We start from the raw sequence: 17486 nt of genomic DNA, 5'->3' as shown, positions 1-17486 counted from the left end.
GTGTGTGTGTCTGTGTCATGCGTCTGTCATGGTGTGTGTGTCTGTCTGTGTCATTGTGTGTGTCTGCATGTGTCATGGTGTGTGCGTCTGTGTCATGCAATGTGTGTGTGTCATTGTGTGTGTGTGTGTCTGTCATGTATTTTGTGTCTGTCTGTGTCATGGTGTGTGTGTTTGTCATGGTGTGTGTGTGTGTCTGTCTGTGTCATGTAATGTGTGTCTGTCAGTGTCACAGTGTGTGTGTGTCTGTGTCACGGTGTCTCTGTCATGGTGTGTGTGTCTGTCTGTGTCATGTAATGTGTGTGTGTCACAGTCTGTCTGTGTTATTGTGTGTGTGTGTCTTTTTTAAGGTGTGTGTCTGTCATGGTATGTGTGTGTCTCTGTCATGGTGTGTCTGTCTGTCATGGTGTGTATGTGTTTCTGTCTGTGTCACGGTGTGTGTGTTTCTGTCTGTGTCACGGTGTGTGTGTGTGTCTGTGTCACGGTCTGTCTGTGTCATGGTGTGTGTCTGTCATGGTATGTGTGTGTGTGTGTTTTTAGTCACCTTTTTTTCCCCCCCACGTCGTGCTGGTCTCCCCTTGACTGGCCCTGCCTCTATGGCTGAGATCATCAAGCTTGATGATCTCAGCCAATCCGCACTAACACAGGAAGCACCTCTAGTGACCGTCTGAGTGTCTGTCACTAGGAAGCAATAAAAACACTGCCTTTTCTCTAAAAAGTCAGTGTTTACATTGAAAAGCCTGCAGGGACAGGCTATAGACACCAGAGCCACTACATTAAGCTGTGTGTGTGCGCGCCTGCTAGTGAGTGGGCTTGCTTGTGTGTGTGTGTGTGTGTGCCTGCTACTGAGCTTGTGTTTTTATGTCAATGACCTTATGTATATCAGTGATATTGTTTGTCTATGAGGCTGTGTATCAATCAGTTTGTGTCAGTGAGATTGTCTGTGTCTGCATGTGAGCATGCTTACTGTATAATTTAAAATTTTACTCTGAAAGGACCATTATTTTATATTGGAAAAAGCAATATATCAATCATCTAGGGTGGCAAGACATAGCCTTACATATTACATGCAACAATATATGGCGCAATGTCTTATGGGGCTGGCATTGATTTTTTTTCCAGGGCTGCTTTGGAATCCCCAGTCCGGCCCTGTATGTTATGTTTTATTTATTTTTTTTATTTTTTTAAATTCTTTATTTTTGTTTGTGCAAGATTTGAACAATTTGGCTTGCTACGCCACAACAGCTGTAGGGAGCCTTTCAATAGCAAAACATTACATGGCATGAGAATAAACTCTGCACATTTTTTTTTTTTTTTTTTAATTCTTTATTTTGTTCGGGTGGTTCAAGGCAGGTAACCAAAATTGAAAGACAGTTGTGATAAAAAAAAACCATTGTAAACATACATGAGCAGTTATGTCTTTGTGAGATGGCCCGTTTTTCTTTATATACATCTAGGAGTGTGCTAGTGGTTCCCAGGAGTGGGGTGTCTAAGGGTATAGAAGGTGTCGACTATCATGTAAAGCTATGTGTAGGTTGCGGTCTAACCTGTGAGCGACTGTGTGTATTAGTTATAGCTCTTGTTCTTAGTGCTTTTGCCCCCTAACCTACGGGGTTATGGGGTGGGGGCGGGGGGGGAGAGGGAGGTTTACATGTTGCTCGGTTGGTATGGCTAGTCTAGGACAGGACGTGGGAGAGCAACGATTGTGTTATGCTATAGCTCTCTTAGTATACCACTGAAGGATAGTGGCGGCAAGTGAGTTGTGTATTGATGTCGTGGGCGGATAACATAAGAAATTCGTATAAAACATTAAACATTTAAAATAAAATATTAAAAGAAGCAGAAAGGAACATTATAGGAGGAAACCCAATATAAAGTATTGTCCCGTATTAAGTCAGGTCACTGAGTTACTGGGACCTCTGGGTGTAAAAGGGGTGACTCTGGATACGTCCCAGGTTCGGCTTGTGTCTGTCGTTGCACTTTGGCCTTGTACTCCTAGCGCCTGGAGGAAAGCAGTTCCTTCTGTGGGGTCTTGGGCCCTGAAAGTCTTTCCATCTTGAGTGACCACCAGAGCTCTAGGGAACGACCACCTGTAGGGGAGGCCAGCGTTTTGTAGTGACTTTGTGATCGGCTGCATCGATTTGCGCCACAGTAATGTGGCTCTGCTCAGATCCTGGAAGAACGTGAGCGTGTGTGTCTCGAATTGTAGAGGGGTCTTGCCTTTCACTGCATTGAGGAGCTGTTGTTTGTCGGCTTGAGTTTGGCAACGTAAAATAATGTCCCGGGTGGCCGTTGCTGGTGCCTGCGACGATTTGGCAATGCGGTACATGCCGTCAAAGTTGAGATGTTTTGCGTTTTTTGTGGACATAACGGTGGAGACTAGGCGCCTGACGAAGTGGGGAAGCTCCTCGGGTGAAAGGGCCTCCGCCACTCCGCGAATCTTGATGTTCCTGTTCCATTCTCTGTCCTCTAGGTAGGCCAGTTTGACACCTTGGTGAGCCTGAGCCGTTTGTAGGTGTTGCACGGTGTCATTAATGGCGGCCAAATCCTGTTTCAGGCCAGTGAGGGCCTCTTCTGTCGTTTGGACCCTGTTAGTATCCGCCTGTACTTCTGCCCGCACAGTTTTAAGTTCTGCCGCAAACATTTGCTGTATGTGAACCAGCAGATTGTGTATGTCCTGTTTGGTGGACGGTGCATTCCCATCGGGTATTGCCGTGGTCTCCGGTGTGGAGGGGGTCCCTGTTGGTGAGTCAGTTGTTGCTACAGGGTCTGACTGTGTCACCCCCCTGGGCTTCAGGGTGAGTAGTTGGCCGATATCTTGGCCTTCTCTGGGTGCAGACTGGGTCTGCTTCTGTGTTTTGCGTACCATGTCGCCGTCTGGAGGGGTCGGTCTGCAGTAATCTGTGCTTGTTCCACTCCAGTAGGGGTCGGTGGTCGGCCGCAGGCTTTCCACGTGGTAGGCCCGAAGACCTCGGCGCCTGGTTTTGGCGTGCGCGGGGAAAGTGAAGGGCATCCGGTTGCTCGCTGGTGCTTCCCCCTCTCATCGGCGGTGAGTGAGCACCGATTTTAGCGGTTTCTGCGGTATTAATCCTTAGTTTTGCCGGGTTTTGTCCCGGAGCTGTCTAGAGATGCGTCTGCCTCGGAGCTCCGCTTAGCTCCGCCCCCTGTGCACATTTTTTAAAGGTTAGAGGAGAAGAGATTTTCTTAGATCGCACTTTAAACCGATTAACATTTCTATATGGGTAAACTTATTTGTGTGTTGATGCTAGCAGGATCATTTCTCCGAAATATGAATGCCTCTTTTTTAGTTTTACAAGTCGTTTAACAAAAACATATTTTAAACAGGATGTGTTATCAGGCTAAGCCTACTGATCACATTGAAAGCTTCACATTTTTGTATTGATTATACACGTTAGAACGACACAGTGCTAGTATTAAGTCGCCAGACTAACGTTTGAGGCGCAGGCACTGGTTAAAGATACCCGATTAGTGTAGAGGCGTTATGCCCATGAGTTGTAGCTTGAGTCTAGACCTGTAGGTTGCAGGTATGTGTAATCGTTAATGTGTGTCAGATCGTGGGCTTGTAGTAATGTCTATTCAAGTGAGGAGATACCTATTGACAGGTGCTCAATGAGTGGTGCAAAATTGGTAAAGAACCACAACAGATAAATTAGCAATTTAAAATAGCAATTTACACAGGCTTATTAGAGTAGAATAAATGGCATCTTGTGGGCTCTGGAGTGTGTCAGGGCTTGATGTGTACCATGTGTTGGGTCGTTGCCGGGGATGGTGCATCACGTCAGTCCCGGGAAGTTTACAGTCCGCTGGTACCTGCTTCACTCTTCCGAGGTAAGTAAGGTTGGCATTTAAGTAGTCGGGTGGGGAGCACCTCAATGAGTGATGCAGGTTTGCAAAACAAAAAGAAAAAGAAAAGAAAACGGAGTCCTCGGCAGTCCAGTGGTGCACCTGGCCACCTTGTGGGTAGGAGTAACAAGTATCCCTGCGAAATGACAGGTAGGTATGGGATACATGTAGCTAGTCCGCCTTAGGCCCTCAGCCTACGCCAGTCCTTGAGGCCCGTCGCCCGGCAGTAAGAATCCGCTCGGCATTATGCTGTGGCCAAACGTCTCGATGGGGTGTCGCGGGGGGCATTGGAGCCGGACAGATTTGGTGGTGTGAGGCTGTGCCGATCCCCAATCTGCCATGCGGGTCTGCATATGCCAGGTTGCGCTGTGGTGGTCAGAAGGGTCAGGTACCTCTGAGTGGGGAGTGTGTCGGGCAGGTTCGCTTGTGCCGGTCTGGTGGTCGTAGGACCGTCTTCTGGTTTCGGGGTGGGATGTCATCCGCACTCGCCGCTTCGGTCCCCGGTTCTTTTTCTGACCTGAGACCGCTCTAGTGGCTGGGGTTAAGTAGCTGCCTAGTTGGTGTCGGGTTGCTGGTCGTATCCATACCGCCAGTGCACCTATAGCTGAGTGGAAGTGCCGGCCTCTGAGATGGAGTTCGGTCCAGAGGCGATTGCTGATCCGTTCAAGGAATACCCAGATGCTTTCAGGTGGCTTAGTGAGGGAGCGTTGTGGCGCCGCTCGTGCTTTGGCCGCCATCTTGACTGGACCTTTGTAGTCCTGATTAGCCTCATGTTTCGTCGCTTTTTGGTGCTGTGAGGGGGGGGTAATCGTCCCCTGCGAGGACCGGGATAACCCCCGCCGGTCCAGAGGGGGGGGGCAGCAGGGCAGTCGTCTGGTTGTGTTTGGGAACAGGTCCTAGGCCGGGGGATCGCCCGCCTCCCCCAGGCCCCGGGCTCCGCTCCAGTTTAGGCCGCATGGTCGGAGCTTGTGCTTGCAGTGTGAAGCGGTGCAAGTCGGGTGTCAATCTATTCCCGGTAAGGTCCTGGACCCGTTTTTGGGTCCCTTGTGGTGCTGGCATCGTTATTGTAGCCAGGATTGCCAAGATTCTGCCCTTTTTTGCTGGAGCTCTCATAGAGCATGTCCTGCCATGTTGGCTGTCAGGCCCCGCCCCCTATGTTTTATTTTTTAATATGCCATTTAACTAATATTCCTATAAAGCTTATTAAGTGACCTTTTTAGGTGTCCGGTAACTCCCCTTTCTGCTGACTGCCAGATGCTACATAGCACTCAATATGAAAGAAAAAGCAAACACACAAACATTTTAAAAAAGTGGACTCTGAAATCCTATGCTATAAGAACCCAAATTTTACAAGACAAACCTACAGTTTAAAGTAAGTGTAGTTTTGCAGCTTTCTGTACAAAATCCTGTCCTCTTATCCATGCGTCTCAATTTCAAGTAGAAATCTAGGACTAAAAATGGATGTACCATGAACTAACAGTATGTACTTGGCTTTGCCACGGGAGATCAGTGGCAGATAGGCAATCACTGTCCTCTTATTATCTGCCTCTATACCGTTTATCATGGTTTTGAAATACCATACATATAATAAACAGACAGTGATTGGCCGTGAGGCAGAGTCATGTCTTCAGCTCGGTTCACACTTTTCTCACTGGTTGAGCTACACTGCATACGTTCCAATCAGGAAAATGATTTGTGAAAAGGGGATGTTTCGCAAAGCTAAAGAGATTTAAAATGGAGAAAAATGCATCATGAATTTTAGGCCAAAGCCTGCGAAATGCACTTAATTTGTAATGCTGTCTAGATTGTTAGTTTAATATGGATTTATGAATTTCTAAACTATGTAATGCTTGTTTTCTCCATTTCTATTAGCATGAAGGGAGGTGAACACTTTTGGCATTAAAGGAACACTCAGGCTGGACTCCAGCACCCAATGTATGCCTGATGATTTGTGAAACGGGGATGTTTCGCAAAGCTAAAGAGATTTAAAATGGAGAAAAATGCATCATGAATTTTAGGCCAAAGCCTGCGAAATGCACTTAATTTGTAATGCTGTCTAGATTGTTAGTTTAATATGGATTTATGAATTTCTAAACTATGTAATGCTTGTTTTCTCCATTTCTATTAGCATGAAGGGAGGTGAACACTTTTGGCATTAAAGGAACACTCAGGCTGGACTCCAGCACCCATAATGAGTTCATTAAGATTAAATTGTTATGGCGGTGGAGTTGCCTTTCAAGGAGGTGCTGCAGCGTGCCATGAATCCCCTTGCACTGTCTCACGGTTTTCAAATGGATGGGCACTTAATTGGGGCCCTGTTGGCCTCTCCACATACTTCTCTAAAGCAGAAGTTTCCCTCCCTTGGCAATATCAATTCATTTTGTCTTTGGATGGAAATCATTGTCTCAGAAAGTTAGTGGACACTCCTCAGCCAATAAATTCCGTACAAAGGTGGACAAAATTGATATTGCTAAATGGAAGTGGAATTCTGTTAACGATATTTGTGAAGAATGATGGACCGCAGAAGCCCAGATAAGTTTAAAAAATGGTTTGACTCTAAACAATGGTACGGTTCCTACTTTAACTTTTAACTTGGTCTTTGGGTTAATCTCTCTAAATTTTCTGAAAAATGTTGGTACCTACAAATTATCATTTTTTTTCCACCTTATTTAATAAGTATTCGGTGTGTCTTAGGCTTTACCATTATTACCTCTCTGTCAAAAGAACAAGTCTTACTAGACAAGAAATATCAGTATTATAATTGGCTTTCACAAAATCATTGAATGCACTGCATATACAGTATATGGATTCAAACGTTTGATTCTTAGCTGTTACAACTCTCAGCCAGTGACTCCAGAGAAGTGTCTGCATTACTGTCCCAATTATCAGTATAGGATTACCTAAGTAGGATAATAATGTTTACAATACTTGGTATTTATCTAAGGGGTTGTCATCAACACAGCAGGACCTAGCTTTTTAATGCCCTGCTTTCAGTCATGCTTATGTTTCAAGCAAAGGCACACTTGTGCCTGAAGCCATCTCCTAAATTAAGAGTCTTACTGTAGGGGTAGTAGTGTCTGCTGCAATTTATCCAAATTGGGCAATATTTATGGTTGCTGATGAAAAACATCTCAGAAGCTCAGTGGGTTCAGGCCTAAGCTCGAAATGAGAGCAGATGTAAGGATTATTGAAAAAGACAGCCTGCGGATATACACAGATAACATGCAGACAAAGAGTTAGCAGTAACAAGCACTTATGTACCAGGATATTAATCAAGGTTAGGCCAAAAACATGACAAATATACCACTTCTGACTGTTTTGTCCAAACACTAATTGTTTGAGACACTTTCGAAGAAGTGTTGTGCCACTATCTGGTTAAATTCAATAGGACTGCAAGATTTACACAACATCCTGCCCCCCTCCAGATATTGGGGGTTAATGTTTGTTTTGCTGTTGCTACTATATATACTTTTATGCTGGCTTAGAAACAAAGAGGGAAATTAGCTTACCTAAGAACATTAGATCCACTTAATCACGCTGTTTTCAAAACACAAACCCTTTTCATGTAAATAAGCTAAATAATTGCATCCATTGTTTGACAAAATACTCATCTATAGTCAAACTCTCCAGCTTACACAACACAAAGATAAAACACACTGGGTGCCATCTCCTAGGACTATGGAAAAGGAAAAACATCATAACATTTCTATTACATAAATTATAGTTCTAAGCCCTCTGTTACCCATCACTTTTTCCAGTGAACACTGGTTTCTTAGTACCTAAGGGTGCTATCAGCTGTTACACAACCTGCAACCTGCATCAAATCATATAATGCATATAATCCTTCCGTGGCCGACATGTGACACTATTCCCCCATGCTGATAGAGTTTCTGTGGAAAGGGCTGTCATTTTGAGATATATTAAATAATTCAGAATTTTGTGTGACTTTTGCACCTCTAATTACTGTATTTCATCAAACATTTGCCTCTTTGGAATTCAGTTTCCTTAAGTCATTTTGTAAACTCATATCATAGATCAACCAAAAATGCCCTTTGCAGCTGCATCAGTAATTATGATTAAGAGAAAATAACGATTCAAGAAAAGTATGTGTATGCACAAGGTTCCAGTCAATAATACTGGGACACAGATTTAACTCCAGTGACAGAAGCAAACAACAACAGAAATTCCAGACAGGAAACATACCTAGCAGGTATACTCTGTATAGCCAGAGTATAAGTGAATTAAAAGTGAGTCTTCATTGACAAATGTTACAATAGCAAACGATGGGTGCTAGGGAAAAATACTGTGAATGGGAAGTAAGATACCACAAAATCTGCCAAAAGGCCCACTTACTCCTCCACACACCCCAAAAAACAACCCCCCCCCCCCCCAAAAAAAAAAACGGCAATCTTCATGTGCAGAGGCTGTGGAGGTTATCATAACAAATGGGTAATACATGTCAAATATTGCCTATGGTTAAATTATATCTCTATACAGACATGCACGCACGCACGCAGCACTGATCAAAGGAATTCTATAGATGGCTAAGGAAATGCATGCATGCACAGTTTAGTTCCCCACCTATCTCTGGGGGAACAGTGCTGTGTAGTTGTATGATGACAGAATGACTCCTTCAAGTAGGGGACACTAAATTAAACAATTTGAGTAGGCTGGTGCTTGTGCTGTACAAACACTTCGATGGCTCAGTGGAGAAGATGGATGATATCATTGGGAAGGCAAGTAGAGCTCAGGTACCACATACACTGATCAGCCTCTACATTAAAACCACTGACAGGTGAAGTGAATTATATTGATTATATTGTTACACTGGCACCTGTCAAGGGGTGGGATATATTAGGCAGCAGGTGAACATTCAGTTCTTAAATTTCATGTGTTGGAACTAGGTAAAATGGTCAAGAGAAAAGATCTGAGTGACTTTGACAAGGGCCAAACAGTAATGGCTAGACGAATAGGTTTAGAGCATATCGAAAATGCTAAGTCATGTGGGGTGTTCCTGGTATCCAGTGCTTAGTACATACCAAAAGTGGTGCAAGGAAGGAAAACCGGTGCACCTATGCCAGTGTCATGGACGCTCAAGGCTCATTGATGCATGTGGGGAGTGAAGCCTAGCCTTCTCCGATCATACAGAAGAGCTCCTGTTGCTCAAATTGCTGAAAAAAAAAACCATGATGCTGACCATGATAGAAAGGTGTCATAACACAGTGCATCGCAGTTCGCTGTGTATGAGGCTGTGTATGTCCCTTCCACCACCAAAAGCTCTTTCATTAGGGATGTGAGCATAAGAACTGGACCATGGAACAATGGAAGAATTTGCTTGGTCTGATGAATCATGTTTTCTTTTAGATCAGGTAGATGTCCAGGTGCGTGTGTGCTTCATTAACCTGATTCATTAACCAGATCGCAGCAGCCTGCACTATGGGATGAAGGCAGGTCAGCAGAGGCAGTGTTATGTTCTGATACATATACAAAAAACACAGATAAAGGAGAGCAGTCCCCAAATATGGGAACACTCAATGCTGATATGAGTACTGAACACGCATGAATTATTCACAGCATAATATACCTAAATAACTGGCCTAGAGATAATTGGTATGAATCAGGGGGAAAATACCCATATGCTTGGTTATGATGCGGTCTCATGTATCCATTAAAAAATAAATCTTTATTGACCTATCTATAAAAGATACAATAGCAGCAACAAAAAGAGATACTTGCGAATTACATTTCCCCAAGGACATGAAATTATTAGACATATTTTTTATGTTTTTATGATTGTATAAAAGGTTGTCCCTGAGGAAGTTTCCATAGAAACGCGTAGGACCGGTTATATACCACTAATTTTAAAATATTTATTTTATTCAATTTATTTGTAATAAATCATTTTTTACCTACCTACCTGATTTGGATCCAAAAGCACCATTCTGACTGAGAAACCAGACCTCCCCTGGGGGAAGGCAACCTTAATGCGTTCTTTTCATCTGGAGTCTGTGAGTTCCATATAAAGTGGGGGCACTGCAAACCTCCTCCAACAGTGTTGCACTATTATTTGTTATTTTTTGTTTTAGATATCCAGCTGTATCCCATTTTCTGTATATTTTTATGTAACTACATGTGTAACGAACTTCAATGGTTTGATTGATCTGTTCTGTAAGCCTTTGTGATGCGAGTAGCTCTACTGGCAAACCTATTAATGTCCTGATGAGGCAAGCACCAATTATGCTAAAGTGTCACTATTTTGTCTTATAGTTTTACTGTGACCCTGATAGATCTTTCTATTATCCAGCTCTTTGGTATCTTAACTTTGGCTTGTGCTAATCTAAGCTTGTTATCTGATTGTTCTGTTCTCTGACAGAATTCTTTGTGTTATGCCAACAATCCTTTATGCCCATTTCGGCTTGTTAGCCTCCATTTGTTTTATGCACACTAACATTGTGCAAACGCATCCACGGATTCTGAGATGGGTAGTTGACAAAGATATTAATAACACAGGAATTAACATACCCCAATAGAACCCGGTCAACTGCAACATTCGTGGATGAAGAAATTAGAATTTTCCAAGGAGACAACCCAGATCCTACATCTTGATCAGTATTTTCGAATATCTGAACTAAGAACAAGACCACCACGGCCAGCAAATAACTTTTTCCAGCTCCAAAAACTCCTAAAAAGAAAACAAACAGCAGAAACGCTGATCATTTATTTTCAAAGAGCATAGAAATATGATTGCATATACACAGTGCAAATACCGAGAGTGAACTTTGCTTTGTGCCTTATACAACCTATACATAAGTGTACATGGAATTTTGTTAATTAAAAAGCTGTGCACTATTTATAAGTTGGTAAAAGAAATACATTTAAATAAACATTCACCAAGCTATTGCAGGATGATTTACACATTTTTATGATTGTGCTTCATCAATGTTAGCTATTTACTAAAGGTGTTTACAGTAGTTGACTGCTTATGATAATTATATTCAAGGTTCTCCTCCATTTGAACTCTAGCTTTATATGTAATTTGCAATGTTTAATTTGAGAAAAACATTTCTTTAACTACACCTCCAAAACAGCATGCCATCTAAATTCCCAATCTAGAAATGTATTACAATTATATAAACATAATAAATATCTGTGGCGAAAGTAACCTCGCCACTTGTACTTGGAGGGGCTTGCTTGCCAGCCTCCTTCCCACAGACTATGGGCCCTGCAGGGAAACCTCTAAAAGACTACTAAACTTGGCCGACTGTTAGCACTGATTTCCCTGGAACTGTTTTGGGCCTAGGACCATGTGCATGGTTGGTCAAAACTATGACTTCCAGGAAATTCCTGAACCCCTGAAACGATCTGGATGATTTTTGGATATGTTGTTCACCCAGATCATGGCTATCAGGGGATGTAACTTTTATGGGTATATGTTGTGGTTTGGGGTACTTATTGGACTTTATAAAAATGTGTGTTTTTTCTGCCTAATTAAGTTAATGCATTATCTGCCTTAATTATATCACAGTCAGAGGGGAGGGCTTGTGTACTGTATGTGGGAGTGTCATTTATTGTCACATTGTTTCTATTGGCTTGTACACTTTGTGTCCCTGTGCCCAGCAAGGTCCACCTGGGCGTCACCTTTGTTGGGAAACCTGCATAAAAGGCCAGTGTGCCTTAATTAAAATTGAGTTCCTGGTTTACCCTCAACATAGAGTCTCATCTTATGTGTGGGGGAAAAGGCTGTATCTACCCTGGGGATTGCTATGCCACTATAGTCGCCTGGGATTATAATCACTAACTCTTTTAAGAGCTGTTCCTGCTACGCTCTCTGGAGTAGGAGAGGTTCACCCATTGGAAGCTGGATCCTGGTCTTGGGTCCATGTGTAGGACGGCGAGTTCCCAGCCAGGCTGTAACGCTGGACGTGCGGACTGCGGTGCTGATGGTGTCTGGTGGAATGCTTGGAGCTCTCGGTGAGCACCAGGAGCATCGACTGACGGTGGCACCCGGTCGGGGGTGCCAGGCAGTCAGTCACAATATCATCTTACCAATAGTGTATATGTAAGCTTTTGCACTAAAACATGCAGCAAAATCACCTCAGTGTGCCTGCACAAACACATCATCATATGTAGAAAAACAGAAATCCCAATAAAAGTGCAGTTGTTGTGCAAACGTATTCCATGATGCACCACAAGTAACATGAATAATAATTACATTCCATTTTGCCCTGTCTCAGATGGTAAATGCTCCCTCAATTAAAATATAAACTAAAAAAATAGAGGACATATCTAATGCTTTCCACCTTAAAGTGGAATGTTTAGCTAATGAAATAAAATTAAATGTCTCAACCAGTGGCGTACACACAACCCATGGGGCCCCGGTGCGAAAACTGATCCGTGGGCCCCCCACCGCGCGCACGCTTACTCTGCGCGGGCTGGGGCCGTAACACATGGCGGCGAGCACCTGGTCGCAGGGCTGTGACCCCTGCAACCGCGGTATGTATGCCAGTGCATGCATAAACACATACGCTTAAAGGACCACTACAGACACCCAGATCACATCAGCTCAACGAAGTGGTCTGGGTGCAGGTCTCTCTAGTTTTAACCCTGCAGCTGAAAACATAGCAGTTTCAGAGAAATTGCTATGTTTCACTGAAAGTTAATCCATCCTCTAGTGGTTGTCTCATTGACAGCCGCTAGAGGAGCTTCTGCAATTCTCACTGTGAAAATCACAGTGAGAAGACGCTGAACATCCATAGGAAAGCATTGAATAATGCTTTTGCTATGGGCGGTTTGAATGCGCGCGTGGCTCTTGCCACGCATGCGCATTCGGAGCTGAGAGGCGGATCGGGGCGGAGAGATCCCCAGCGCCAAGGGAGTCCGGCGCTGGAGAAAGGTCAGTGCTTAAGACACACACACACACTCTCGTGAACAGACGCACACATTTACTGACAGACACACACTCAGTGACAGACATACATGCACACTCACTGACAGACGGACACAAACACACTCAGTAACAGACATACACAGTAACACATATACAGAAATAAGGTATACAAATTATACCAAACAAGTGGAGCGCTCTAAACAGTAGAGGGGTTTACTCACCCCTTTGGTACAGTGACAGTCTTGAAAAACTTGAATGTACATATAAAAGGAAACAAAAAAATATAGTGCAGATGTTCCAAAAATGGATAATTGGTAGTAAGTAATGACTGAAACCACTCACATGGACAGGAGCCTATATGGTATTGGCTCCGTAAAAAGGATCCTTTATGCTCTTAGGGCAGCAACACACCCCTTTATCCCATGTAGTATCCCTCCAGGAGTATACAACAAGAAGAAAAGCAGAAAAACAACTGTGTAGAATTGCACATACTATAATGGTATTATGAGATATAAATAGTTGTGCTCACCTTCTGCAGAGCCCTGAAATCCCTGCTCTGAGGTTGATAAACAATGTGCTACTTTAGAGGGGGAATAGCACACTCCCCAATGGAGTTCCTGATGGAAGCTGAAGAGGAAGCACACCCTCGTGCGCCTGCCAGCCCTGTGGGTGGCATTTTGTGCATTCCTCACTCTTGTCCTGGGAGTTCTGTGCAGTATTTTTGCTGTTCATAGAATTGTACTCTGGAATCTGCTATAGCCACTCTCCAAATTTTGGGGTTACAATCCCCAAGTGCTCCTATTAGAACTCTCACTACTATTGCCTTCACTTTCCACATCCTTTCTAGCTACCCGTCATGTGCTTGGTATTTGTCCACCATCTCATGTTTATTCTTTTAGATGTTATGGTCACTCGGTATTGCCACATCCATCATCACTGCAGCCTTTTGTTCCTTGACTACTACCACAATGTCGGATTGGTTGGCTAGTACTTGCTTGTCTCTCTGGATCTGGAAGTCCCACAAGATCTTAGCCCTATCATTCTCAACTGCCCTTTGTGGTGTTTCCCATCTAGACTTCAGATTCAGCCGATATTCTGAGCAGATGTTTCGTTACTTAATTCCAGTAAGTCTCCCAAAGTATGCTGTTCTTGACAACATCTTTTACTAGCTATTATGTCCTGGATTGTCTTGGAGACCTTTTTGCACAGTCTGCACGGTGGGTCCAGTCTGGTGTGGTAGACCTCCCACTTTTGTTGATTTGCCGCTGTAGCGGACCTGGTCACATTCCGATGTTGCCCGAACCAATGTTTAATTTTCATGAACTGATACGTATCCCCCTGTTCGTGGACCAAACAGAACTTGTGTGGTCCCCCTCTTTATTGGCTCAGAACACTGACCACCCCTGGCTGTCAACCTCAAAAACACCAGGTCATGTGTTTAAACTGGAAGAAAGAAGATTTAGTCTAAGGCAAAGGAAAGGGTTTTTTTACCGTAAGAACAATAAGGATATGGAATTCTCTGCCTGAAGAAGTGGTTTTATTAGAGTCCGTACAGATGTATAAACAGCAACTAGAGGCAACGGAATATTAAAGGATGTAATTTTTCAATGTAGGGTAAATGCTTCTTGATCCATGGATTATATGGACTGCCCCCCCCCACCCCCCCTAGTTTTTGGCAAAATTCGAAGTGTAACGGATCCCCTATACTCCGGCTGAGTATATCCGTTAAAAATCTTCAGACTCCCAAGCAAAATAGTGATTATAGCTCTAAGTTCCCCAACATCTGCCTAGACTTAATGAAGGATAGAAACTAATGTGTTTATTAGGGCCAACTGTTCCACTTATATACAAAACAAGGAGGCAGTAAAATACACCCAGAACACTCCCACAGAATGTCTACACAATATTCTGTGTCAGAGTGACTCAGCATAAAAACATAAAATATAAAAATACATAAAAAACATATAGGAACCCCCACAATAATTTTATCTCCGGATAGCCTGGTTCTGAGAATCCAAGTTGTCCAAATAGCGCCCATATCCCACAAATTCAGCCGAATCGCCGTGGGGCAAAGTTTTCACCGACCACACATGAGGCATCTGCACAAATCAGTTCCAGAGTTTCAGGGGTAGCAATCGGTCAGTTTCAGGAGCTCCAAAACGTACAAAAGTCGAACGATCCCCTGGCTCATAGGTAACATTTGTTCGCGCGAACAAACCTACCGAACACCGCTCTCCTGGCTTGTTGCTGAAAGAAGCAGGCGTTCGTATACTTTCACCAGTGTTCATGTGGTCGAGTATCCGACTGCATTTGTACCATACAGAGAGATCATCTGTGGTTTTCTTTGATGTTTAATGAGATCTCCTATGCAAGCAAAATAGTGGGTTTTGTCACAGTACGTGCTTCAAACTTTTTTTTTGTCTTCTTTTGGATCAATAGCAAAAAACAAATATGAGGAAGGCTAAAAACTTGATGGACGCATGTCTCTTTTCATCCTATGTAAGTATTGGTTGCTGTAAACTAGAAAAATGGTCAGAGCTGTGGCAACTGACATTTAATGTGGATAAGTGCAAGATAATGCATCTTGGATGTAAAAACCCAAGGGCAGAGTATAGAATATTTGAGAGTCCTAACCTCAACATCTGAGGAAAGGGATTTAAGGGTAGTTATTTACGATGACTTAAAGATAGGCAGACAGTGTAATAGAGCAGCAAGAAACGCTATCAGAATGCTTGGTTGTATAGGGAGAGGTATTAGCAGTAGAAAGAGTGAAGTGCCCATAACGTTGTGAGACCTCACTTGGAGTATTGTACGCAGTACTGGAGACCGTATCTCCAGAAGGATATTGATACCTTATAGAGAGTTCAGAGAAGGGCTACTAAACTGGTTCATGGATTATAGGATAAAACTTACTAGGAAAGGTTAAAGGATCTTAACATGTATAGCTTGGAGGAAAGACGAGACAGGGGGATATGATAGAAACATTTAAATACATGAAGGGAATCAACACAGTAAAGGAGGAGACTATATTTAAAAGAAGAAAAACTACCACAACAAGAGGACAGTCTTAAATTAGAGGGGCAAAGGTTTTAAAATAATATCAGGAAGTATTCCTTTACTGAGAGGGTAGTGGATGCATGGAATAGTCTACCAGCTGAAGTGGTAGAGGTTAACACAGTGAAGGAGTTTAAGCATGCTTGGGATGGGCATAAGGCTATCCTAGCTATAAGATAAGATCAGGGACTAATGAAAGTATTTAGAAAATTGGGCAGACTAGATGGGACGAATGGTTCTCATCTGCCATCACATTCTATGTTGTCTATGTCATCTTTGGGAGTCATCTCCGTGATGGACCTGTGGATGTTCTGTGTTTCATCCAGGACTCTAGCCTTGACACTCATCAGGCCCGACCAAGTTCCTTTCGTCTGCTAATTTATACTCTCTGGGTGCTGGATTTTGGATGTAATCCTTCATTCATTGTGAGTAGTTTCTGGGTCTTGATATCTATGATATCCAGCTCTTCTCTTGGCCAGGTTATTTTTGCAGCTGGGTACCTGGTGACAGATAGGATGTATGTGTTGATGATATGGATCATGTTCTTGCCATTGAGCTGGGATTTCAGGTCCTGTCCTACTCTCTGAATGTACTTGGTTGTTGGTATCCTCCTTGCCTCTTCAGGTATTATTCTACTCCATGTCTCCTATTTGGTATCCTATTGTTCACCTTCCCTCTTTTTGCCATCATCTGCCCATACCTATCTAGTCCAAACAACATTCCAATATCTTTGTTGTATATTCTAATTATGTGGATCAGTGAGTCAATACCTGCTTATTCTTGCAATACAGCTTGAGGTTTTCCAAATGAGGAGGTGGCTAATGGTAACTCCACTCTTGAACCTGTTTGCGTATTGCCTTTTCATGATGATCTGGCTAATGTGGTTGAGGCCTATGCAGATCGGAGATAGTGCATCAACCTGGTATTTGCCACATTTGACGTTTGCTTGTGCACTTATCCTTGGCTTCTAGTGTCATTCTCTACCTGCTCAATAAGTTCTTGATTAACGCTCAGTGTCTTGATGATCTTGTACAGAGCCAAGCATTCAAGTATCCATGTGCATGGTATTGTGCCATAGGCTTTCTTGTACTCAATTCATGCTATGCACAAATTGGTCTGTCTGCCCCTGGAATCTTGTGTGACTGCTTTATCCTGCAGGCTTTGTAATGTAAACATTACAGCGTAGGAACAGCTCTAGTGGCCACTCCTCAGACGGTCACTATAGGTGCTCCCTGGGGCAGTGCTGCACAGTGTGCATCACTACAGTTCAGTGTCTCTACACCCTGCATGGAGGCGCTGAATGTTCCCCATAGAGATGCATTAAATCAATGCATCTCTATGAGGAGATGCTGATTGGCGCAGCGTTTTGCGGCGCATGTGCAATAGCCTCCCAATGCTTTCCTATGGTTAAGCATTGGATTGGCTGAAATAAGGAAATCTGATTATGTCAGCAAAGGAGGCAGATGAGGAGTGGGGCAAGATATGAGGAGCCCCTCGCGGCGCTGGAAAAAGGGGAGTCAAATCACCTTTCTAACCCAAGGTAAGGAGTGCCTAACACCTAAACTGTGGTTTTAGAACTATAGTGTCGGGAATACGTGCTTGCGTCCCTTTAATAGACAATGGCAGAAAATTGAGCAGTGAGACTGCAGGGCCACGATCTACACACCAAACCACTTTTTTAATC

The 17486-nt window shown here is 43.4% G+C and overlaps 1 protein-coding gene across 1 annotated transcript in view; it reads right to left on the bottom strand.

Moving 5' to 3' along the window:
- The window catches only part of ZGRF1 (zinc finger GRF-type containing 1), an 82489-nt gene that overhangs the window by 17422 nt on the left and 47581 nt on the right, over positions 1–17486 (bottom strand). The window contains exon 20 of the mRNA XM_063425807.1: positions 10384–10543. Within this exon, the coding sequence (XP_063281877.1) occupies positions 10384–10543 (160 nt within the window). The remainder of the gene's footprint in view (positions 1–10383; positions 10544–17486) is intronic.

Source organism: Pelobates fuscus, chromosome 6, assembly GCF_036172605.1.
Source record: "Pelobates fuscus isolate aPelFus1 chromosome 6, aPelFus1.pri, whole genome shotgun sequence".
NCBI lineage: Eukaryota > Metazoa > Chordata > Amphibia > Anura > Pelobatidae > Pelobates > Pelobates fuscus.
The sequence above is the reverse complement of the archived record's forward strand: the minus strand, read 5'-3'. Positions and strand labels throughout refer to the sequence as shown.